We start from the raw sequence: 26614 nt of genomic DNA on the forward strand, positions 1-26614 counted from the left end.
CCACACTTCTACATGGAAGATGTCTTTCCTCTCTCCTATCTGTTTAGTCTTTCACCATTCCATCTACCAGACTATGATCTCTTATAAAATAACACTGGTAAATGATAAAGGAAGACAGTTTCAACCAAACTGTTGTTAAATGTATTATTATTATTAGCCAAATAAAATAATACAGAAAGTCAACTTTAAACTTTCTTCTTGGCCGGGCGCGGTGGCTCAAGCCTGTAATCCCAGCACTTTGGGAGGCCGAGACAGGTGGATCACGAGGTCAGGAGATCGAGACCCTCCTGGCTAACACGGTGAAACCCCGTCTCTACTAAAAATACAAAAAACTAGCCGGGCGCGGTGGCGGGCGCCTGTAGTCCCAGCTACTCCGGAGGCTGAGGCGGGAGAATGGCGGGAACCTGGGAGACGGAGCTTGCAGTGAGCTGAGATCACGCCACTGCACTCCAGCCTGGGCGACACAGCAAGACTCCGTCTCAAAAAAAAAAAAAAAAAAAAACTTTCTTCTTGTTTTTTTATAGAGCAGTATAATCCAGTGACGCCATCAGAGATGTTATTGAGGTCTTTAGTGTTGTGCTTTTCTTCTTTCCAGTGATTATCTCCTTTCTCCTCCATTAGTCTTATGAATGAGGTATTTTATTCCTCACGTCCAAAGTTACCTCTTCTACCTATACCCATTTTCAATTGCTTCCTTTGGGGTAGAATTCCTCTAAGAATAGATCCTCTGCCTTAAAAAAATGTATAGGATTTCCTCCCTTGAAAAACTTATCAAAATCTATCCTACTGTGTCAATGATCTTTTTTAAATAATGTATACATATAAAGTTTATTATTTCTAGTCTACAAATTCCTCGAGGGCAGGGACTGATTGTGGTAACTTTTTTTATTAGCCAGACAATGCTGAGAATGAAGAGAATGTACAATGAACACTGAATTTTTCACAAGTTAAACTATAAGCTCACAAATTTAATAAAAACTTCAGGAGACCGCTTGTTCTATGATTACCACAAGAGGAAAATGGTATGTATTTCAATATACCTTGAACTACTTGCAAATACATATGATTCAACAGCCATTTGCAATGTATTTTTTCCTCCAGAAGATGTCTTCTGCATATTTTAAGTCTAAATATAACATCTCAACACAAGTTTCACCTTAACATTTTTAAGATGCCAAAGTGAACTATTGGCCCCATTTTTTGGTAGGATAGCAGTGTGACAGTTATTGAATTTACAACCCATTTACAGAAAAAAGATGAATATACATGGATTAGAAAGATATTAATCATAAATAAAACACTAAATTCTGTGATAACCTTTGATTCTTAATATCTTAAAATAATTTTGTTATAAACAAACATGTAGTTTCAGTTTACTCTGCTGCCTACATTCTAATGGTGGGAGAGGGGTGTAAGGCAAGGGAAAGACAAAACAGAGGAGGACACAGAAAAGTAGCTTTTAAATCAAAATTGTCTTTCCTCCCTCCTATCTTCCTATACAAAAGGAAAACAATGATTTTATGGTTCCCACACTTAGAAACTTTTGTATTTACCATGGGAGAAAAAATGTACTCACGATCGTATCTGGGGAAGGTCTGTTTCTATTTTGTGACCTGTATTTCTAAAAATTTGAATAGCAGCTTCTGCCACCTTGTCATCTTCCATTCTTAGGCACTGTAACAAGGACTCATATGTCTCTGCAGAGTGGAACGAGGTAGGATGTGTGAAAGACAGAACCTGAAAAAATAGATACAGCTTTAGAAGTACAGACAATTGTTTTAATCCATTAAAAAAGAAATACTTCCCGCAATAAATAAATAAATAAATAAATTCTGGGGTAAATATGCTAGCTACACAGAATAGAGATACATCTCCTAGCCACCCTTGCAGTTAGTTATGGCTAATTAGACATTATCAGAAATACTGTGTGGTGTGGTAGCTCCCAGTTATCCCTTCACACAACTGACAGACAGCCTTTGTCCTATTTTCTTCTTCACCTCTTAGTCTACTCTGCTACTTAGAACACAAAACTCCTTTTTTATGGAATGTGATTTACAATATTAATAACTACTATCAGTTTATAAATATATTGTATGTAGATGAAGGAATGCTTACTTGAAATAAAACCTCCATACGTAATGACTCAATCTTTGTGTAATGTAAACAAAATGCTAACTCAGAGCTTTCTTTGACTGGCAAAAAGATAATCTATGAGAAATTTTTTTTTCTTTTTTTTTTTTTGCGACAGGATTTCACTCTGTCACCTAGGCTAGAGTGTGGTGGAACGTCACAGCTCACTGTGGTCTCAATCTCCCACCTCAGCCTCCTGAGCTGAGACTACAGGTGCACCAGCCCAGCTAAAAAAAATTTTTTTTTTTTTTTTGAGACAGAGTCCTGCTCTGTCGCCCAGGCTGGAGTGCAGTGGCCGGATCTCAGCTCACTGCAAGCCCTGCCTCCTGGTTTCACGCCCTTCTCCTGCCTCAGCCTCCTGAGTAGATGGGACTACAGGCACCCGCCACCACGCCCGGCTAATTTTTTATATTTTTAATAGAGACGGGGTTTCACCGTGTTTGCCAGGATGGTCTCGATCTCCTGACCCCGTGATCTGCCCGCCTCAGCCTCCCAAAGTGCTGGGATTACAGGCGTGAGCCACCGCGCCCAGAGGTTTTTTTTTTTTTTTGTAGAGATGAGGTCTAGCTATGTTGCCCAGGCTGGTCTCCAACTCCTGTGCTCAAGAGATCCTCCTGCCTCGGCTGGGATTACAGGCATAAACCACTGTACCAAGCCAAGAAAATATTTCAAGTGAAATCACTCATCATAATTATCAACAAAGAAGCCACTACTGTGAACTTTTAATTATGGTTACAATATATAATTATTCCCTTATTATGACATGAGCACGAGCCTGTTCTTAAATAATTTTTAGCAAGTTAGATACACGTCTAAAGAGTTAACCTTCCATAAAGTAGAAACAATTCAGTTAGTGTAGTATCAACATTAGGGATGCAAAGAGAGAAGCGGGGAGAAAGGGGAATGAGCAGGTGGTTTTCATTAATTTTTCAATAAGCACTTATTGAATGGTCATTAAGTGCTACTGTCTCATTTGGCAAGGTTTGTAGTGATAATATTTACTTATGTGGTTTTAATTATTTATAGAAAACTGGAGAATTAAATTAGAAAAATGTAATAAAAACCAATCTATTAAAAAATGTTACCTCTGGCCAGGCGCGGTGGCTCAAGCCTGTAATCCCAGCACTTTGGGAGGCCGAGACGGGCGGATCACGAGGTCAGGAGATCGAGACCATCCTGGCTAACACAGTGAAACCCCGTCTCTACTAAAAAATGCAAAAAAACTAGCCGGGCGAGGTGGCGGGCGCCTGTAGTCCCAGCTACTCGGGAGGCTGAGGCAGGAGAATGGTGTAAACCCGGGAGGCGCAGCTTGCAGTGAGCCGAGATCCGGCCACTGCACTCCAGCCTGGGCGACAGAGCGAGACTCCATCTCAAAAAAAAAAAAAAAAAAAGAACCTCGGAATATGAGCCCATAATTCTTTTTCTATGTAACATCCATTGCACTGGTTTGTCTCTTCTCCTGTAAGTCACAGTGGTATCATGTCCCTTTGCCTTCAATTTCTTCCCCTCTTTTACTCAATCCAATGAAAGTTCTATCAAGGGCTGCAGCTGGTTGTAAGCCAGGTTAAAGCTCATGACAGTACCTTTCTTACCCAGTGGCACTCGACAATCTGGAACCAACCTTGTCTCCCATTATTCCTCAAAACACCCCTTTTTTCTAGTCATGCCAGTCTCCCAAAAAACCCACAAATATACCAAGAAATATTCCCTTTAATGATGATATTCCCTCCCCTAGATTTAGTCACATACCCTGTCCACTAAGTCTTAAGTCACACCTTGCTATTACTAAGAATAGATTGTACAGTAATCACTACCAACCATAGAAGGCATGAAAATGATAAACAGTGAAACAAATATTAATTTATAATGTAAAATAATTACATTATTATATTATAACATAAAAATATTACTTTTACATAATCTGATTTCCAACACAGGTTTTAAATCTTTCAAATAGTTTCCTATGAAATAAGCCTGACTCTTGCATATCCTGAAGGGAAGGCAAATTATGACCCCAGGGAAATACATGGCAACAAAACTGTTTCAAAAATACCTTAAGAAGTTCAAGTCCTGAACGGATAGCTGTATCTGGACTTACACCCTCCTCTTCATCATCTGCTGTCCCCTCTATTGACTTATTCATCAATTTCACTAGTGCACTATAAAAATAAGAAAATATAAATCAGTAACCACTAGAGTAGTAACTATATCCTAATCACACTGTGACAGAACATATATAGAACCTTAAAATATTAAATTCAAAGGAATTTCTGTGAGGGAAAAAAGTTCAACCTTGTCATCTACTTGATAACTAAACCTCTACTTAGTTTATCCCCCTAAAAACCTTAATGTATTGAGAGTAACTCTTCTAAAAAATAACAAAACTAAAATTAAATGACACAACACACTGGTAATATATTCACATAAGTAATTTAATATTCATTTCCATATATACACAGATCATTTTCAGTTTTAAGAAAAACAATAATATAGTAGTTAAGTGGGCAATGACAACTGACTCAAAAAAATACAAATAATAAACATATACATGGACAAATGAATTAATTGCTGGTAATTTACTGAATCAGTAACTTTATTTCTATAAACTTACAGCAAAGAAGCAAGTCATCATGCTATATTTATAAAGATTCATTAATTAGAAACAATTTAATTGTCAAAAATTAAGGAATTAGTTTTTTCAAAATACCACCAGGAAATAGAATATTATCTGGTCAATAAAAATCAGATGTAGCAACATGGTGCTATTTTAAGTAAAAACAAATGTGATTTCTGGTTTTGAGATCAGTAAACTGAAGAAGATATTACCCTATTATGAGAACATTCAATTATTATTACAAATGTGCAAAACAAGATTTTGGTTAATTTTTTTTCCTTTGGTGTTATGTATATGTCAAATTATTCATTTTAAAAATGTAAGTACCAAATATGTATAGCATACAGATGAAATTCTTTTCACTTATAAAAAATTAACAAAAACTATAACTATTCATGGGGTACAGAGTGATGTTTCCAGACACATAATGCATGGTGATAAGATCAGGATAATTTGCATATCCATTATCTTAAACACTTATTTCTTTGTGTTGGGAACATTCAATATTGTCCTAGCTATCTGAAACTATGTTATTATTAACTATAGTCATCCTATTATGCTATGGAACACTAGAATTCATCCACCCATCTAGCTGTAATTTTATATCCTTTTCTATAATTTTGTATCTCTCCCTAATCTTCCCTTCCCACTACCTTCTCCAGCCTTTTGTTTCCTGTTCTATTTTTTGCTTCTGAGAGATCTACTTTTTTTTTTAGCTTCCACCTACCAGTGAGAACATGTGGTATTTAACTTCCTGGTCCTGGCTCATTTCACTTAACATAATGTCCTCCAATGCCACCCATATTGCTGCGAATGACAGCATTTCATTCTTTCTTTATGGCCGAATAGTATTCCATTTATCTATGTACCATATTTTCTTTACCCATTCATTCCTTGGTGGACAAATCTTGGCTATTGTCAATAATGCTGCAATGATAATGGGTGTACGGATATCCCTTTGATAAACTTATTTTATTTATTTTGGATGTATACCTAGTAGTGGGATTGCTGGACCATATGGTAGTTGTATTTCTTAGTCTTTTTGAGGACCCTCCACTGTTCTCCATAATGGCTGTTTAAACTAAGTTTAGCACTTCCTTTCCTTTTTTCTCTTATATCACAACAAATATTTTAAAATTCATTATCTTCAGTTAATCTGATAACATTAAAAAAAACCAAATTGGTGTATATGTGTATAAACATTAACTTAAAGTATAATACACCACACAATTCACTGAATTAAAATGTACAACTCAATGGTTTTTACTATATTCACAGGGATGTACTCCCTAATTATAGAACATCCATCACTATCCTAAGTCAAACCCCTTACCTGTTAGCAGGAACTCATTCACCATTAGTCCCTCCAGCCCTAGGCATTTACCAATCTATTTTCTCCCCTATACACTTGCCTATTCTGAACATTTCATATTAATGAAATCATACAATTTGATAGGGTTTGGCTGTGTCCCCACTCAAGTCTCACTTTTAACTGTAATAAGCCCCACATGCCAAGGGCGGGGCCAGATAATTGAACATGGGGGCAGTTTCCTCTATATTGTTCTTGTGGTACTGAATAAATCTCAGGAGATCTGATGGTTTTATAAATCGGGAGTTCCCCGGCACATACTCTCTTGCCTGTCACCATATAAGACATCCCTTTGTTCTTGCTTTGTCTTCCCTCATGATTGTGAGGCCTCCCCAACCATGTGGAACTGCAAGTTCATTAAAACCTCTTTCCTTTATAAATTACCCAGTCTCGGGTATGGCTTTACCAGCAGCATGAGAACAGACTAACAAACAACTGTTATCCTCTGTGACTGACTTCTCTCAATTAGCATAATGTTCTCGACATTCATCCACACCATAGCATGAATCAGTGTAGCATCATTTAAAGAAATTTCCAAATGAGAGAGAGAGGAGAGAGAGAGAGAGAGAGAGAAAACATTCTCACTTCCACAAAATATTGCTCTAAACCTCTTCTGTGGTCAATTCCCTACCCTCACCCTGGCAACCACTGGTTTGGTTTCTGTCACTATAGTTTTGACTTTTCTAGAACTTCATGTATGTAGTGTCTGACATCTTCCATGTGACATAATGCTAATACTTTAGAGATTTATCCAACTTGTTGCATATAATCAGTAGTTTACTCCTTACTATTGCTGAGTATTCCATCATAATGAATATCCAATTACCCAATGATGAACTTCTGAGTATTTCTGATTTATAGCTATTACGAATACAGCTGCTGAAAGCAGTTAAACACAAGGGAATGTATGTTTTCTTTCCTCTTAGACAAATATCTAGTATTAGGATTCCTGGGTTGGATGGTAATGTTGTATGTACATTTAAAGTAACAAGGAACTATTTTCCAATTCACCAACAATTAGTATGGTTAAAATCTTTAATTCTAAATATTCTAGTGAGTAAGTGGCATTTCTCATTATAATTTGAATTCTGACTGGGCGCAGTGGCTCACACCTATAATCCCAGCATTTTGGGAGGCTGAGTAGGGCAGGTCACTTGAGCCCAGACCAGCCTGGGCAACATGGTAAAACCCGTCTCTACAAAAAATACAAAAATTAGCCAGGTGTGGTGGTACACCCCTGTAGTCCCAGCTACTCAGCAGGCTGAGGTGGAAGGATTGCTTGAGCCCAGTAGGTCAAGACTGCAGTGAGCCATGATTGCATCACTGCATTCCAACCTGGGAGACAGAGCAAGACCCTGTGTCAAAATAAATAAATAAAAATAGGCCAGGCACGTTGCCTCATGCCAATAATAACAGCACTTTGAAAAGGCTGAGGAGGGAGGATCGCTTGAGACCAGCCTGGGCAACGTAACAAAACCCCGTCTCTACCAAAAAAATAAACAACAAAAATAAAAATAAGTTAGCCAGGTGTGGTGGTGTGTGTCTGTAGTCACAGCTACTTGAGGTAGGAGGATGGCTTGAACTCAGGAGGAGGAGGGTGCAGTGGGCTGAGATCATGCCACAGCACTCCAGTCTGGGTGACAGAGCCAGACTCTGTCTCAAAATAAATAAATAAATAAATAAAATAAAATAAAATTGTAAAAATCCGAATTTGCATTTCCCAAATGAGTATTAATACTAACTGTCCTTTCTTGTGCTTATTTACCATCTTATCCAGTATCTGTTCAAATTTGTCCATTTTAAAACAAAGTCATTTGTCTTATTGAGTAGTCAGAGTTCCTTATATAGCCTGGATATAATACTTTACCAAATACATACTTTTCAAGTATTTTCTCCTAGTCTGTGGCTATTATGTGCCCTCTAAGAAATCTTTGCCTACCCTATATGTTTTCTGGAAATTCTAGCTCTGACATTGTATTTTAAAGATTTATTCAATTTGAGAAAATTATTCCAGATTGAGCTTTTTATTAAGAAATCCTAGTAAACATTGCTTGAATTTAACAAAATTTCAAGTGTGTTTCAAAAAAATTCATAAATACATGAATACCTATGATAGGTTCCATGCATACGATTATTTAATGAGTATTTATTAACTACCTATCATGTGCCAAGTCTTAAGGTCTCCCTGAGAAATATAGTGTGAAATGAGAGACATAATCTCTGCTATCATTGTAATGTTGGTAATCACCTATAAGTGAAAGACCAAAGTCTTCAAACCAGGTTCACCGTCCTTCCTCTTATAAAGTATTTTTTCTCTTTTGTAAATTAGATAAATAATATATACTTCACAGGGCTATCAAGATGCAAAAGATGATCACCAATCCAACTGCCTCTTCAAAACTGCTAGGGAAGTCTATGCTATACAACCACTGTTACAAATCTTCACCATTCTAACCGAAGTCTAAATACTCCCACTGAACAACTTCATCTTGAACAGAAGGGAGAGTAGTAATGGAAGCCTTGAGTGAAAACTCTTCTAATTTTCCATACCTAATTTTCTAACCTCCTCTAACTTGTGTGTATTATTTTGTCCTGTCATAGGCTAAGATGTCCTTCTTTCCACTCTGCTTCCTTAGGAATGCTGCTCCCTCATACCTATATTTCCCTTCCCTTATCTGAAATCTGTCTTCAAATAGCACCTTAAAAAAAAAAAAAAGATCAAGCCTGTAATCCCAGCACTTTGGGAGGCCGAGACGGGCGGATCATGAGGTCAGGAGATCGAGACCATCCTGGCTAATACGGTGAAACCCCGTCTCTACTTAAAAAAAATACAAAAAACTAGCCGGGCGTCGAGGCGGGCGCCTGTAGTCCCAGCTACTCGGGAGGCTGAGGCAGGAGAATGGCGTAAAACCCGGGAGGCGGAGCTTGCAGTGAGCTGAGATCTGGCCACTGCACTCCAGCCTGGGCGGCAGAGCAAGACTCCGTCTCAGAAAAAAAAAAAAAAAAAAAAAAAAAGATGGAGTTTCGCTTTTTTTGCCCAGGCTGGAGCGCAATGGTGCGATCTCGGCTCACTGCAACTTCCGCCTCCCAGGTTCAAGTGATTCTTATGCCTCAGCCTCCCGAGTAGCTGGGATTACAGGCACGCACCACCACACCTGCCTAATTTTTGTATTTTTAGTACAAACGGGGTTTCACTATGTTGGCCAGGCTGGTCTTGAACTCCTGACTGCAGGTGATCCGCCCACTTCAGCCTCCCAAAGTGTTGGGATTACAGGTGTGAGCCACTGCACCCGACCTTCAGCTAGCACCTTTTCAAGGTATTTAAACATTCAAAATTATTTAGCCAAAAATAACAGCAGAAGATTCTTCTTCAAGCTTACTCCCTTTCCATCATCTTATTTTTCTCTGTTACTTTTCTTTTGAGGCTCAAACTCTGATTTTAGCTCAGTTTTTTTGTTTTTGTCTTATTTTGAGACACAGTCTCATTCTGTTGCCCAGGATAGAGTGAAGTGCCGTGATCTCAGCTCACTGTAACCTCTGCTTCCTGGGCTCATTCTTCCACTTCAGCCTCCCACATAGCTGGGACCACAGGCACATGCCCTGGTGTCCTGCTAATTTCTGTATTTTTGTAGAGATGGGGTTTTGCCAATATTGCCTAGGCTTGTTTTGAACTCCTGGACTCAAGTGATCCACCCACCTCTGCCTCCCAAAGTGCTGGGATTACTACACCCAGTCTTCTCCTTTGTTTTTTATTAAGACGGAGTCTTGCTCTGTCACCCAGGCTGGAGTGCAATAACGTGATCTCCGGTCACTGCAACCTCCACCTCCTAGGTTCAAGTGATTCTCCAGCCTCAGCCTCCTGAGTAGCTGGGATTACAGTTGCGTGCCACCACATCAGGCTAATTTTTGTATTTTTAGTAAAGACGGGGTTTTCACCATGTTGGTCAGGCTGGTCTCAAAGTCCTGACCTTGTGATCCGCCTGCCTCGGCCTCCCAAAGTGCTGGGATTATAGGCATGAGCCACCATGCCTGGCCCTCCTTTGCTTTTTATATAAGGTTGGTGCTCTCTGCACTGATTGTCCCCACTTGTGCTGTCAATTTATCTCCTAAGCAGGGTTTAGAAGGGTGACGAGACTATGTATCCCTTTAATATGCTCAAGCCTCAGTGTAGCCAAGTGGTACCCAGTGGCTTTCTGATGAGCTGGGTCAGTAAAAAACACACTCAGCAGTCTTCTCTGCCTAAGTAACACTGATCACTTTCTCTGTGTACCATGATGTAGATGTTGGAAAGACTGTCCTATGCCTTCTGAATCCATGGTATTCTGGCTTTGTCCTTGCTACTCCACAGAAACTGCTCTGGTCATTGTGATTTTTTCCCATTTCCTAATCCAGGCGATGATTCTTAGTATTTAATCAACTTCTGGATACCATCTGAGTCCTCCCTAGCCCCACTTTGGTTTCTGTGATAAAACTCCCAATTTTCTGCTTTTGACTATGTCTGCTTAAAACTTAAAAAAAAATTTAAGTCCATTATCTTCTGCCAGCCACTTAATTGCTAATTTCCCTCAGGATTCAGTCCTCAACTCTTTCCTTTTTAAAATTTTACTTTTACCTGGGTTCCAGCCATCATTACAATGACTACTTCATTTTCATCTACTACCTATAGACCATTAACTAACTGTAACACACATATGTCAAGGTATATGGACATATATATGGGGGGGAAATGGATTATATTTAGAATGATTTTATATTAACCTCAATCCTTTCTTTCAAAATTCTAGGCCAGGCACAGTGATTCATGCCTGAAATCCCAGCAATTTGGGAGGCCGAGGTGGGCAGATTGCTTGAGCACAGGAGCTTGAGACCAGCCTGGCCAACACGGTGAAACCCCGTCTCTACTAAAAATACAAAAAAGTAGTCTAGCATGGTGGCACATACCTGTAGACCCAGCTACTCAGGAGGCTGAGGCAGGAAAATCGCTTGAACAGGCCGGGCGCAGTGGCTCAAGCCTGTAATCCTATCACTTTGGGAGGCCAAGATGGGCAGATCACGAGGTCAGGAGATCAAAACCATCCTGGCTAACCCGGTGAAACCCCGTCTCTACTAAAAAATACAAAAAACTGGCCAGGCGAGGTGACGGGCACCTGTAGTCCCAGCTACTCGGGAGGCTGAGGCAGGAGAATGGTGTAGACCCGGGAGGCGGAGCTTGCAGTGAGCTGAGATCCGGCCACTGCACTCCAGGCTGGGCGACAGAGCGAGACTCTGTCTCAAAAAAAAAAGAAAATCACTTGAACCCAGGAGGCAGAGGTGGCAGTGAGCCAAGATCATGCCACTGCACACTCCAGCTCGGGTGACAGAGCAAGATTCCTTCTCAAAAAAAAAAATAGAAAAAGAGAAAGAAAAAGAAAGAAAAAGGAGAAGAGAAGAGATGAGACAAGACAAGACTTAGGTATGGTGGCTCATGCCTGAAATACCAGCACTTTAGGAGGCCAAGGTGGGCAGATCGCTTGTGCCCAGGAGCTCAAGACCAGCCTGGGCAACATGGCAAAACTGCTTCTCTATAAAAGAACTTAATTAGCTGAGCATGGTGATGCACATCTATAGTTCCACCTACTCAGGAAGCTGAGGTCTGAGATTGCTTGAGCCTACACAACAGTGAGCCAGGATTGTGCCACTGCACTTCAGCCTGGGCGACAGAGTGAGACCCCATATCCAAAAAAGGAAAGAGAAAAAAAAAAAGAAAATCTTAACAAAAAAGGGCTGGGTTTGGTGGCTCATGCCTATAATCTCAGCACTCTTGGAGGCCAAGGTGGGTGGAGTGCTTGGGTCCAGGAGTTTGAGACCAGCCTGGACGGCATGGCAAAACCCTGTCTCTACCAAAACCAAACCAAAACAAACAAACAAAAACAAAAAAAGCACGTTCACAAAATTAGCCAGTTGTGGTGGCATGGGCCTATGGTCCCATTTACTCTGGAGGCTGAGGGAGGAGCATCACCTGAGCCCAGGAGGTCAAGGCTGCAGTGAACTATGATCATGCCACTCTATCCCAGCCTGGGTGACACAACAAGACCTTGTCTCAAAAACAAAGAAAGAAAAAAAAGTCAATTTTGACTTTTTTATACGTTGAGAGATGAGAAATAGGGGTCTAGTTTCATTCTTCTGCTAGTCAGTTTTCCAAGCACAATATTGTAGAGACTATCCCTTCCCCCCTTGTATGTGCTTGACACCTCTGTTGGAAATGAGCTGGCCAAAAAAGCACGAACATGTATCTGGGTTCTCAATTCTGTTCCTTTAGATGTGTCCAGTTTTCATGCCAGTATCATGTTGATTTGGTTAGTGTAGTTTTGTAGTATATTTTAAAGTCAGGTAGTGTGATCGCTCCAGCTTTTGTTCTTTTTCCTCATATTGCTTGGCTATTTGAGTCTTTTGTGGTTCCATGTAAAAGTTAGGATGTTTTTTCTATTTCCATGAAGAATGTCATTTGTATTTTGATAGAAATTCCATTTAGTTTGAGTAGTACTGTCATTTTAACAAGATTAATTTTGGCCAGGTATGGTGGCTCATGCCTGTAATCCCAGCACTTTGGGAGGCCAAGGCGGACAGATCACCTGAGGTCAGGAGTTTGAGACCAGCCCGACCAACATGGAGAAACCGTGTCTCTACTAAAAATACAAAATTAGGCGGGTGTGGTGGTGCATGCCTGTTAATATTGGCTACTCGGGAGGCTGATGCAGGAGAATTGCTTGAACACGAGGTGGAGGCTGCAGTGAGCTGAGATCACGCCATTGCACTCCAGTCTGGGCAACAAGAGCCAAACGCCGTCTCAAAAAAGAAAAAAAAAGGAAAAAAAGAAATATTTAAAAAAAAAAATCTTCCATTTCATGAGCATGGAATATCTTTCCTTTTTTTGTGTGTTATCTTTAATTTCTTCCATCAGCGTTTTAAAGTATTCCTTGTAATAGATCTTTCACTTATTTAGTTAAGTTGATTATTAGGTATTTAATATTCTTTGTAGCTATTGTAAACAAGATTGCTTTCTTGATTTTTCATATTGTTTGCTGTTGGCATATGTAAATGCTACTGAGTTGTGTATGTTGATTTTGTATCCTGCAATTATACTGAATTCATTTATCTGTTCTAACAGTTTTTCAGTGGAGTCTTTAGCTTCTTCTGTGATAATGTCATCTGCGAACAAGGCTAATTTGACTTCCTTCTTGCTAAATTTGGATGGCCTTTTTTTCTCTTGACTAATTGCTCTGGCCAGGACTTCCAGTAATTTGGTGAACAAAGGTGCCAGAAGTGGCTTCCATATTTTATTCCAGATATTAGATGAAAGCCTTCCAATTTACCCCATTCAGCACAATGTTCAGTGTGGGTGTGTCACATATGGACTTTATTATTTTGAGGTATGTTCCCTCTATACCTATTTTGTTGAGGGTATTTATTATAAAGTAATATTGAATTTTATTGAATGCTTTTTAGGTACCTATTAAAATGACTATACGGTTTTTATTCTTGGTTCCATTCATATGAATCATGTTTATCGATATATGAGTTATGAACCATCCCTGAAATGAATTCCATTTTATCATGATGAATGATATTTTTAATGTGTTATTGAAATCAGGTTGCTAGTATTTTTGAGGATTTTTGCATTTACGTTCATCAGTGATATGCCCCTATCCCTCACTCTCTAAAAAAATAAATCAAAATGGATTAAGACCTAGTGGATGAAACTACTAGCAGAAAATGCTAGGATAATGCTTAAAGACGTTGATCTGAGCCAAGTTTGTTTGTGTTAACATCCCAAAAGTATAGGCAACCAAAGCAAAAATAGAAAAATACGATTACATTAAGCTAAAATGGTTCTGCACAGCTAAGGTAGCAATAAAAAAAGCAAAGAGATAACCCACAGAATGAGAAAATATTTGCAAATTATCCATCTGTCAACGGATTAATAACCAGAACATGTAAGGAGTTCAAACAACTCAACTGCAAAATAATAAAACAAAACAAAAAAACACAAGACAGACAAAAAATCAAAACCACACACAAAAATTCCAATTTAAAAGTGTGAAAAGAGGCCAGGTGCGGTGGCTCACGCCTGTAATGCCAGCACTTAGGGAGGCTGAGGCAGGCAGATCATGAGGTCAAAACATTGAGACCATCCTGGCCAACATGGTGAAACCCAGTTTCTACTAAAAAACAAAAATCAGCTGGGCGTGGTGGTGCGTGCCTGTAGTCCTAGCTACTTGGGAGCCTGACGCAGGAGAACTGCTTGATCCCGGAAGGCGAAGATTGCAGTGAGCTGAGATGGCGCCACTGCACTCCAGCTGGTGACAAAGCAAGACTCCAGCAAAAAAGAAAAAAAAGAAAAAAAAAAAGGCTTTTTATCAACAAGACAGGGAATAACGGATGCCGGCGAGGATGTGGAGAAAAGTGAACCCTCGTACACTGTTGTTGGGAATGTAAATTAGCATAGCCACTAAGGAAAACTGTATGGAGGTTCCTCAAAAAACTAAAACTAGATCTACCATATGATCTAGAAATTCCACTACTGGGTATATATTTTTTAAAATGGAAATTAACATATTGAAGAGATATCTGCACTCCTAAGTTTATTGTGTCACTATTCACAATAGCCAATATGGAATCAACCTAAGTGCACATCAACGAATGAAGAAAGAAAATGTGGTATATATGTACAATGAAAAATTATTCAGCCATAAAAAAAGAATGAAATCCTGCCATTTGTAGCAATGCGTATGGAAATGGAGCTCATTACGTTAAATAAAACAAGCCAAGAACAAAAAAACAAATACTGCATATTCTCAGTCATATGTGGGAGCTAAAAATGTGAATCTCATGATGACATAGTAGACTGGTAGCTAAAAGAAGCTGGGAAGGGTGAGAAAGGGGGAATGAAGAGAGGTTAATTAATATAGAACAACTAGTGTTTTAGAGATTGGGAGAGTGACTGTAGTTTAATGGCTAGAAGATAATTTGAATGTTTCTAGCATAAAGATGAATATTTACAGTGATGTATATCACCAATACACTGATTTGATCTTCACAAACTGTATAAATGTATTAAATTATCAGACATAGCCCAAATACATGTACATTTATTATGTTATGGGCTGACATGTGTTTCTCCCAAATTCATATTAATTCTAATCCCTGGTATCTCAGAATGTGACTGTATTTAGAGACAGGGCCTTTGAAAAGATAATCAAGGTAAAATACGACTGAATGGGTGGGGCCTAATCCAATATAGCTATTGTTCTTATAAGAGATTAGGACATAGACATGCTGGGTGCACAGAGAAAAGACCATGAGAGGACATAGTGCGAAGGAAGCCATCTGCAAATGAAGGTGTGAGAGGCTTCAGGAAAAAATTTAAAATTGCTGATACCTTGGATCTCAGGCTTACACCTCCAGAACTGTGAGAAAATAAATTCCTTTTGTTCAGGCTAGGCACTTTGGGGTATTTTGTTATGAAAGCCCTAGCAAATGACAATCAGCATTTCAATACAGCCACGTCAGTGATTCACCTAAGGTGAAATAAACAGTGAAGCTTGGGCACTGGAACTGATCTCTGAATTCTAAGTTGTTTGGAAAAAGAACCAACAAGTGCTGCACAGTAACTCAATATGGAAAGATATATAGCTTATCTACTGGAAAAATGATTGGTGCAAGAGAAAAGCATTACCAGAAGTTTGAAAAGTCTGAAATCATGAGAATACGTAATAAAAAATCAATAGCTCGTAACTAACGTCTATGATGCCAGGCTGCTTACCTTTATATACTATCTCAAATTAACATAATCATCCACCACGATTTTATGCCCATATTAAAGTTGAAAATAAATGGAATCCAAAGACTTTATCCAAAGCCACAAAGTAGACTTATGTTTTGAAACCAAATTTGTCTAAAGATAATCCTGTCCTCTTTCCAATATATCATTCTGTTCTCATACATTAAATGAACAGTGGTATAGTATGTACTACAGAATATTACAGGGCCATTAAAATACTTAAGAAAACTGAGAGGTTGGTCAACAGTAACAAAGATCTAAAATATTTCTTTTTCTGTCTTTCTCTTTGTTCTAAGTTTTCTTTAATGAGAACGCGTAAGCTAAAAATAAACACAAGAACTCTTTAAAAACAGAAAGCATTAAATAAAGTCAAAGATCATAAAATGCGAAGGCTTTCCCTTCAACTGGAATGATGTACACCCCTGTGATTAAAAAGAGACATATGGAGGTTTTTAGGTATCTTTAGGAGCCCAGAATTTAAATTAACAACAATTGTAGTTTCAGATTATTATCTATTTTTGAGTGAATATACTTCTTGGCTTACCTTATGGCTTCTGAATCAATGTGCACAGGTGCGATTCTTTCCAACAGAAATTTGACCATCTCTAGAAAAGGATTTGTTGGTTGCTTAGGATTTGCAAGTTTCCGGGCTATTTCTCTCTATAGAAGAAAAAGAGTTTTACCAAAAATGTGATTTGCTTTCGTATTTTTGAAAAGAAAAATGACTGTAGGCCAAAAGAAGGAACTGAAATATTCAAAACCAGCATAAGTGGTTAAGAATTGTCTGCTCCAGACCCTGACTAAAAATTTTACACCCACCGAGCAATGACTGCAAAATCTGGACAGCAGAGAAAAGAAGTGTATGATGCGGTTTCTGAGTGAACACAGCCTTGCCTCACAATTCTTTGATGAAAATTATTGGCTAATACAGGAACCTTTTTTTTGAGACGGAGTCTAACTCTGTCACCAGGCTAGAGTGCAGTGGCACGATCTCGGCTCACTGCAACCTCCACCTCCTGGGTTCAAACGATTCTCCTGCCCCAGGCTCCAGAGTAGCTGGGATTACAGGCACAGGCCACCATGCCCAGCTAATTTTTGTATTTTTATAGAGATGGGGTTTCACCATGTTGGCCAGGCTGGTCTCGAACTCCTGACCTCAAATGATCCGCCTGCCTCGGCCTCCCAAAGTGCTGGGAATACAGGTGTGAGCCACCACGCCTGGCCTATTGCAACCATTTTAACACTCTAATTTAGAATAAAAACAATTTGTACTTTTATGGGTATACTTTATTGGTTTTAATTTCATAATTTGACAGAATACTGTGTTTTGTTTCAGTTAATTTTTTCTTTTTTCTTTTTGGAGCCAGAGTCTCGCTCTGTCAGTCACTCAGGCTGGAATGCTATGGCGCAATCTTGGCTCACTGCAACCTCTGCCTCCCGGATTGAAACAACTCTCCTCCCTCAGCCTCCATAGTAGCTGGGATTAAAGGTGTGCGCCACTATGCCCGGCTAATTTTGCATTTTTAGTAGGCACGTGGTTTCATCATGTTGGCCAGGCTGGTCTTGAACTCCCAGCCTCCCAAAGTGCTGGGATTGCAGGCATGAGCCACCCGCGCCTGGCCAGTTAATTTGTTTTTTAAAAAATACATATTCAGGCCAGGTGCGGGCGGCTCACACCTGTAATCCCAGCACTTTGGGAGGCCGAGGTGGGTGGATCACCTGAGGTCGGGAGTTTGAGATCACCCTGACCAACATGGAGAAACCCCGTCTCTAAAATACAAAATCAGCCGGGCTTGGTGGTGCATGCCTGTAATCCTAGCTACTTGGAAGGCTGAGGCAGGAGAATTGCTTGAAACCGGGAGGCAGAGGCTGCGGTGAGCCAAGATCATGCCATTGCACTACAGCCTGGGCAACAAGAGCAAAACTCCGTCTCAAAAGAAACAAAAACAGGCCGGGCGCGGTGGCTCAAGCCTGTAATCCCAGCACTTTGGGAGGCCGAGACGGGCGGATCACGAGGTCAGGAGATCGAGACCATCCTGGCTAACATGGTGAAACCCCGTCTCTACTAAAAAAAATACAAAAAACTAGCCGGGCGAGGTGGCGGGCGCCTGTAGTCCCAGCTACTCGGGAGGCTGAGGCGGGAGAATGGCGTAAACCCGGGAGGCGGAGCTTGCAGTGAGCTGAGATCCGGCCACTGCACTACAGCCTGGGCGACAGAGCGAGACTCCGTCTCAAAAAAAAAAAAAAAAAAAAAAAGAAACAAAAACAAAAACATATTCATACATATATAAATACTTGCAAAATTTTTCAGTTCTGGAAGAACATAGATGGAGGATAAATGAGAACCCTGTACACCCCTACAATTTTTTTTATAAGTTAGACATATAATTATGGAGGGCTAATAGATGACCCCAATAATAGAAGTAACTCTCAGCCAGGCGCACTGGCTCACGCGTGTAATTAAAACACTTTGGGAGGCCAAGGCAGGTGAATTGCCTGAGCTCAAGAGTTTGAGACCAGTCTGGGAAACATGGCAAAACCCTGTTTCTACCAAAAAATACAAAAAATTAGCCAGGCGTGATGGTGCATGCCTGTGGTCCCAGCTACTCAGGAGGCTGAGGTGGGGGGGATCACTTGAGCCTGGTAGGCAGAAGTTGCAGTGACCACCTGAGATTGCACAGCTGCACAGATCCTCTCTCAAAAAAAGAAAACAAACAAACAAACAAACAAAAAAGTAACTATCCATTTAAGCTCAAAGATTATGATATTAGGCCAGGCGCAGTGGCTCATGCCTGTAATCCCAACACTTAGGGAGGCCGAGGTGGACGGATCATTTGAGGTCAGGAGTTGAGACCAGCCTGACCAAGATGGTGAAACCCCATCTCTACTAAAAATATTAAAAAATCAGTCAGGCGTGGTGATACATGCCTGTAGCCCCAGCTATTCAGGAAACTGAGGCAGCACAATTGCTTGAACCCAGGAGGTGGAGGCTGCAGTGAGCCGAGATCACGCCACTGCACTCCAGCCCGAGTAACAGAGTGAGACTCTGTGTCAAAAAAAAAAAAAAAAGCAAAGATTATGGTATTAGATCAAATGTTCCTACCAAGAAAGACATTCTTGCTGGAAGTTTCTGAAGATGAGGACTTAGTAATTATAGAGACTGACTTCTCCAAAGACAGAGTTAAATTTATAATGTGCTGGACCCTTGGGAAAGATATTTAAGAACAAGGCTTTTAATTATAAAAATGCACAAATAGGTATCTTAGCTGAGGAGATAATGAACATTAAATATGCATTCTAAACTACAAAAGCAGTAACAAATTATATCATTCTATTTATAAGATTTTCTCATAAAAATATATTTTAGTGAAATGTTCAGAACAAAGGGAGAAAAGATTTCTATTAAACTCAGTTATATCTTGATATGAATTACAAAGGTTACATTAAATTTGATATCATAGATATTTGTTAATAGTCTAAGTCCAAAGGACTGAGATTCTGAAGGATATTTCTTAGTCATTAGCAGATGTCTAACTCACTGTAACAAGCTGTAATTAGCTGGGCAATATTTCAGCATTAGAGAAAAGAAAAATATTCAGTGCTTAATCCCTTACATAATTTCCTTTAAACTAGAGGTTCACATTTTAAATCTGAATTTAAATATAATCTTATGGGAGAAAATATCCCTAAAAGGGGATTATTTTCCCCTCTAGTACAAAGTTAAGTTGCTTTAACCTAAGAAAAATATGTTACAGATTATCTAACAATATGACTACTGGAAAACTGCTAGGCCAACTGTATTACCACTGCCTTAGAAAAGGTCACTAATAAGTGAAAAAAGTAGGCATTAGAAAAGACAATTATGATATGTAAACATAGAACTTTTAAAGTGCTGAGGGAAAAAGAAGAATGCACAATCATTTAAATACAATAACACAAATACACCTACATATATAAACACTAATACTAGATAAACAGCTTTTAAAGTGACATTTTTGTATTCTCACATAACAATCTTACATTGAGGTAATCACTCATAACAATACCTTTTAGGAAAGGACAGTTGGCAGAAAGTTTCAAAACAAAACCAAATAGTTGTCTGTATGCATGACAATGTTTTGGAAATTTCCGATAAAATCTATAGTAGCAATGTATATTACTACTACTAGTATATATTTATTAATTGCATACATTGTTTAAGTACTCTTAAGAAATATCAAAAGATTAAGCTCTATTTTCAATATGCTTATAATTTATCAATCTGATTTTTAAAATAAAATAATGAGAGAGCTTAAAAAATACTGTGTCCATATATTACCCCTTTCCTCTTTGTACATCTTTTCCTTTTGACAATTAGAAAAAAAAAAAATGTTTTAGGCTGGTCACGTGGTTCATGCCTGTAATCCCAGCACTTTGGGAGGCCGAGGCAGGCGGATGCCCCAAAGTCAGGAGTTCGAGACAGCCTGGCCAACATGGTGAAGCCCCATCTCTACTAAAAATACAAACAAATTAGCCGGGTGTGGTGGCGGGTGCCTATAATCCCAGCTACTCAAGAGGCTTAGGCAGGAAAATTGCTTGAACCTGGGAGGCAGAGGTTGCAGTAAGCTGAGATCACACCACTGCATTCCAATAACATGAGTGAGACTGTCTCAAAAAAAAAAAAGGCAACTTCCAAAGTTTTAACTTTCATATTACAGTAAGATGTGCATTATACTCATTGAATTATAAAAAGATATAACTAAACAGAAACAGGGCTGAGGCAGGAGGATCACCTGAGCTCAGCAGTATGAGACCAATCTGGGCAACACAGTGAGATCTCTTCTCTTAAAAAAAAAATCAAAAAATTAGTTGGGCATGGTGGCACACATCTGTAGTCCCAACTATTTTGGAGGCTGAGGTAGGAGGATCACTTGAGCCCAGGAGGTCAAGGCTGTAATGAGCTATGATCACAACACTGCACTCCACAGACTGGGCAACACAGTGAGATGCTGTCTAAACACACACACAACACACACAGACACACACACACACACACACACACACAAAGAGAGAAAGAGACAGAGTGGGTATTCTCAGATTTGTCTCCTCTTTCATTTCTTCTCTACTTCCTCCAAGTGATATAACTCTGCTAATATATAGAACCAGGCTTGAATCTCAACACTTCTGAACACAACTGCTAAGACGCTATCTTCTTCCCTAACGCATCTCCTCTGATATCCAGTCAGTCAAACTAGAAATATAGCAGTCATTCTTCACACAATGGTCTACTTCCTACTCACCCTTTAAGACTCAACTTAAGAGTCACTTATTCTGGAAGAAGTCATTCCTGGACCTATTTCCACCCCTGCCTGGAATGAGTAATGCTCCTTTATTTTACCAAAGCACACAATTCAATGGAAATATCTGTCAGTCTCTGTCACTTATTCTGCAAGCTCCATGAGCAACCATGAATTATGAAATTTATTAAATCATGCAGTGAATTTTAAGTGTGTGATTGATCAAGGAAGAAGATATTTGGACTTCTGAAGACACAATGCATATCCAGGTTATTAGGTAGAGGAGAGTTCTTAAAACTGTAGTCCATAAAAAACTCATGTTGAGACTTGGTTAAAAGATGGAGAGATTCATAATCCTACATTATACCTATTTTAAAGATCCCTACTCTTTGTAAGGGTAAGACTTATAAGAATGACCATTTATTGAAACCCTGCAGGCAGTGCAAGGGGGCCCTGCATTAGGTCACATATAAAATTTCATTTTACATTATATTTATAGGTGAAGAAAATGAATAAGGAGGCTTGAAAATACTGAGTAACTTACTAAAGGTCATATTGGTAGTAAACTATATAGCTGATATTCAAACTGAGGACTGTTTCATTAAATGCTGAATAAACAAGCTTCCTGGAAAATATTAAAATTTGGAGACCATTCTCATAGAGGGAGCAATGGAGCATAAACTAGGATGCACCACTGAAGCTATGGTAAATATGTGGTCCTTCTCTAGGGTCAAGGTGTAGAAATTTAAAACCTGAATTCTAAAGGGAAAGTAAATCTATACATCACATTTCAATTCCACCTCTCACTCTCATTCATTATATCCCCCAACCCACACACAAATACACATGTCTGTTGGTAATCTTTGCTCAAAGTATTTTTGCTAAGATTTTTCAGAAATGGAACTTGGACAAAGAGGGAAGAAAATATTAGATGTCTCTGCCTACTAACTCTCTTACCAACTAATATCTACCTCTTGAGAAGTGAGATATGATTGTAATTTATGAAAATAAGGAGGTAATGATAAATATACATTAGGGTACAGAGAAGGAACTCTTAAGGATGGAATGCAAGCTACACAGAATGAGAGAAACTAAATTTTACATTTGCATATTTTTCTTTATTCTTCTACATCAGAAGAGGAATGGGGATAATAGAGGAAATATGTAAATAATATTCAGTAGCCCATGGAGGAAAGGACAAACTCATGGAGGTACTCTAATAGAGGTTGTTTTCATATGTGTCTAAGGGGTATTCTAAGTCCCACTTTACATATGAGAGCATATAAATAACATACTCAAGTCACACAATGCCAACATATGAGCTAGAAAAGAAGGTATCATGAACCCATGCTCTTACCACTGCAAGTGCAGTGTTCATTTCTACCTCACTGGCTCCTAATATCAAGAGCACTGATTGGCTATGCTGTGTGGCTGATGCATTCACAGTGTTGGGATTACAAGAGTGAGCCACCGCACCCAGCCTTTTCAAACTATTTCATTGTCTGATCTAATTATAATAGTAGATTCTCTGCAGGACACAGTACTCTGAAACTAGACTTCTAAATGCCAAAGAAGACAATGAAACTTTTAAGCGTTTTCAGCAAGTTACTCAGCTCAGAAGTACAAAGCTTGTTGGGCATGGTGGATCATGCCTATAATCCCAATACGTTGGGAGGCCAAGGTGGGTAGGATCACTTGAGTCCAGGAGTTCAAGACCAGCCTGGGCAACATGGTGAAATCTCGTCTCTACTAAAAATACAAAAATTAGTCAGGCATGATGGTGCATGCCTGTAGTCCCAGCTACTTGGGAGGCTGAGGCAGGAGGATCATTTGAGCCCTAGATGCAGAGGTTACAGCGAGCTGAGATTGTGTCATTGCACTCCAGCCTGGGTGACAGAGCAAGAGCCTATCTCAAAAAAATAAAAAAGTAAATAAAATTTTAAAAAGAAGTGCAAATGCAAAGGTTGAGGCAGTCTGGGAATTTGGCACATCCACATTCCCAGCCCTGAGAGACAAGCCCACTCTTTTCTCTTCCCTAAATTGGTTTTCCTCCTCAAGTCCTCCTAATTATTGGTATTTGTAATGGTATTCAGGTCTCTATGCTGAATAAAAGATACATGTTCTATGCAGCTAGACCTCTTTGCATATACATCTAATATAGTCTGTATCCTTTATAAGTTATTTTAAAACTATCAACTCTAATCCTTTCTAGAACAAAGTTAGACCTATGTAATTGAAATTAGGTTTCCCTTATTTGTCTCTATAAGCCTGGTACCAAGCATAGTACTTGACGTTTATGCGTAATATTGTAAGAAGGATTATTTATTTAAATCCAATAGGGCAGTGCGGGGCCCTTATACGGAGAAACACATACCCTCCCCCCGCCCACAAACACAAAGAATTATCCACCACTTAACGGTGGAGGCAGATTTTGAGAAATGTGTTGTTAAGGCAATTTCATCATGTGAGCATCAGAGTGCATGCACACAAACCTAAACAGTATAGTGTACTACTTCTATACTACAAAATTGTACAGCATGTTACTATGCTAAATGCCATAGGGAACTGTAACACAGTGGTATTTGTGTAAACATTATCTAGACATAAGGTAAAAATACGAAAGATAAAAACATAATATAAACCATATAATAAAAATGCCATATAAAAGATAAAAAACAGTACACCTACATAAACACTTATCATAAATGAAGCTTACAGGACTGGAAGTTGACCTGAGTAAGTCAGTGAGTAAGTGGTGAATGAATATGAAGAAATAGGACATTACTGTACACTACTGTAGACTTTATAAACACTGTACACTTAGGCAGCACTAAATTTATTTAAACATGTTTTCTTTCTTCAATGATAAATTATCCCTAGCTTTTTTGTAATATTTTTACTAAACCTCAAGGGCTTTTTTTTTCTGAGACGGAGTCTTGCTCTGTCGCCCAGGCTGGAGGGCAGTGTCATTATCTCAGCTCACCGCAAGCTCCACCTCCTGAGTTAACGCGATTCTCCTGCCTCAGCCTCCAGAGTAGCTGGGACTACAGGCACCCGCTACCATGCCTGGCTAATTTTTTTTTTTTTTTGTATTTTTAGTAGAGACAGGGTCTCACTGTGTTAGCCAAGATGGTCTCGATCTCCTGACCTCATGATCCGCCAACCTTGGCCTCCCGAAGTGCTGGGATTACAGGTGTGAGCCACCGCACCTGGCCAGGCTTTTTTTTAGCTTTTAAAAAACTTTTTGGAGACAGGATCTTGTTCTGTCACCCAGGCTGGAATGCAGCGTTGTATTCCATTTAAGCTCACTGTAGGCTTAAACTCCTGGGCTCAAGTTATCCTCTCGTTTCGGCCTCTGGAGTAGTCAGGACTATAGGTGTGTACCACCACATGCAGCTATTTTCTTTCATGTTTTGTAGAGGCTGGGGTCTTGATATACTGCCCAGGTTGGTCTCAAACTCCTGGCTTCAAGTGATCCTCCTGCCTAGGCCTCCCAAAGTGCTGGGATTACAGGTGTGAGCCAATGTACCGGTCTTTTTTTTCTTTTTTTAGCTTTTTGACTCTTCTGTAGTAACACTTAGCTTAAAACACACATTGTACAGCTGTACACAAAATGTTTTCTTTCCTTATATCCTTATTGTACTAGCTTCTTTCTATTAAAATTTTTTTTGGCTGCATGTGGTGGCTCACACCTGTAATCCCAATACTTTGTGGGGCTGAGGCAGGTAGGTTTCTTAAGCTCAGGAGTTCCAGACCAGCCTGGACAACATGGAGAAACCTGTCTCTAAAAAACATAAAAAATTAGCTGGGCATGGTGGCATGTGCCTATAGTCCCAGCTACTCAGGAGACTGAAGTGGGAGGATCACATGAACCCAGCAGGCTGTGGATGCAGTGGCCCTTATTACATCACTGCACTCCAGTCTGGGTGACAGAGTAAAACCTTGTTTCAAAAAAAAAAAAAAAAAAAAAAAAAAAAAGCTTTTAAAACTTTTTTTGGTGCAAAACTAAGATACAACCACACATAGTAGCCTAGGCCTACGCAAGGTCAGGATCACCAAGATGTCACTAGGTGATAGGAATCCTTCAGTTCTGTTATAATCATTTTTTTTTTTTTTAAACTTTAAGTTATGGGATACATGTGCAGAATGTACAGGTTTGTTACATAGGTATACATGTGCCATGGTGGTTTGCTACACCTACATCAACCTGAGCTCTGTTATAAGCTTATGGGACTCCCAAAATATATGTGGTCTTATCTTTGGCCAAAACGTTGTTATGCAGTATATGGTTTTAGATACATCAAGAATCTTCTGCCTGGGTGTGTGGCTCATGCCTGTAATCCCAGCACTTTGGGAGGCCGAGGTGGGTGGATCACCTGAGGTCAGGAGTTCAAGATCAGCCTGGCCAACATGGTGAAAACCCATCTCTACTAACAATACAAAAATTAGCCAGATGTGATGGCACATGTCTGTAATCTCAGCTACTCGGAAGACTGAGGCACGAGAATCGTCTGAACCCAGGAGGTGGAGGTTGCAGTGAGGTGAGATCACTTGAAGGAGTTTGAGATCACCCTGGGAAACATACATTTTTTCCTTTTCTTGAGACAGTCTCATTCTGTCACCCAGGCTGGTGTGCAATGGCATGATCTCAGCTCACTGCAACCTCCACCTCCCGAGTTCAAGTGATTCTCCTGTCTCAGCCTCCTGAGTAGCTCAGATTACAGGCATGTACCACCACAACTGGCAAATTTCTGTATTTTTAGTAGAGATGGGGTTTCACCATGTTATCCGGGCTGGTCTCGAACTCCCAACCTCAGGTGATCCACCCACCTCGGCCTCCCAAAGTGCTGGGATTACAGGTGTGAGCCAACATGCACGGCCTACAAAAAAATTTAGAAACTTAGCTGTGTGTGGATGCGTGTGCCAATAGTTCTAGCTATTCAGAAGGCTAGGGTACAGGATCACATGAGCACAGGAGTTTAAGGCTGCAGTGAACTATGACTGTGCCACTGTACTCCAGCCTGGGTGACAAAGCAAGACTATCTTAGGGGAAAAAAAAAAAGGCTGAATAGATGAATGGATAAATTTTCCCTCCTGATAGCTTTAAGAATATTGGTTTTATATGAAATGAGTTCAAGAGTAGAATGAAGACAAAAGTCTAGATAGGAATTTACTTTATCTATAAATGAAACCAGATATATGGCAATGTTACTACTACTAATTTATTGACGGTTATTTCCATTCTAATACATGAAAGAAGAAAATGCACATGCACGCAAGTATTCAGAAAATACTTACCAATTACTCAATGAATGTCTACTAAATACAAAGTACTTTATCTTGTAAAATTCCTAAGACCAATCTCCCTGGCTTAGTTCTTTAGTTATTTTCCTGGAATGTGGCTG

General features: G+C 39.5%; 1 protein-coding gene across 3 annotated transcripts in view; it reads right to left on the minus strand.

The window, feature by feature from the left end:
- The window catches only part of PDS5A (PDS5 cohesin associated factor A), a 170088-nt gene that overhangs the window by 56355 nt on the left and 87119 nt on the right, over positions 1–26614 (minus strand). For all 3 annotated transcript variants that reach the window (XM_033214029.1, XM_033214030.1, XM_033214031.1), the window contains 3 exons: positions 16478–16593; positions 4184–4289; positions 1577–1737 (listed from right to left, as the gene is read on the minus strand). In XM_033214029.1, the coding sequence (XP_033069920.1) occupies positions 1577–1737; positions 4184–4289; positions 16478–16593 (383 nt within the window). The remainder of the gene's footprint in view (positions 1–1576; positions 1738–4183; positions 4290–16477; positions 16594–26614) is intronic.

This window comes from Trachypithecus francoisi, unplaced genomic scaffold (assembly GCF_009764315.1).
Source record: "Trachypithecus francoisi isolate TF-2019V2 unplaced genomic scaffold, Tfra_2.0 Lachesis_group1, whole genome shotgun sequence".
Lineage (NCBI taxonomy): Eukaryota > Metazoa > Chordata > Mammalia > Primates > Cercopithecidae > Trachypithecus > Trachypithecus francoisi.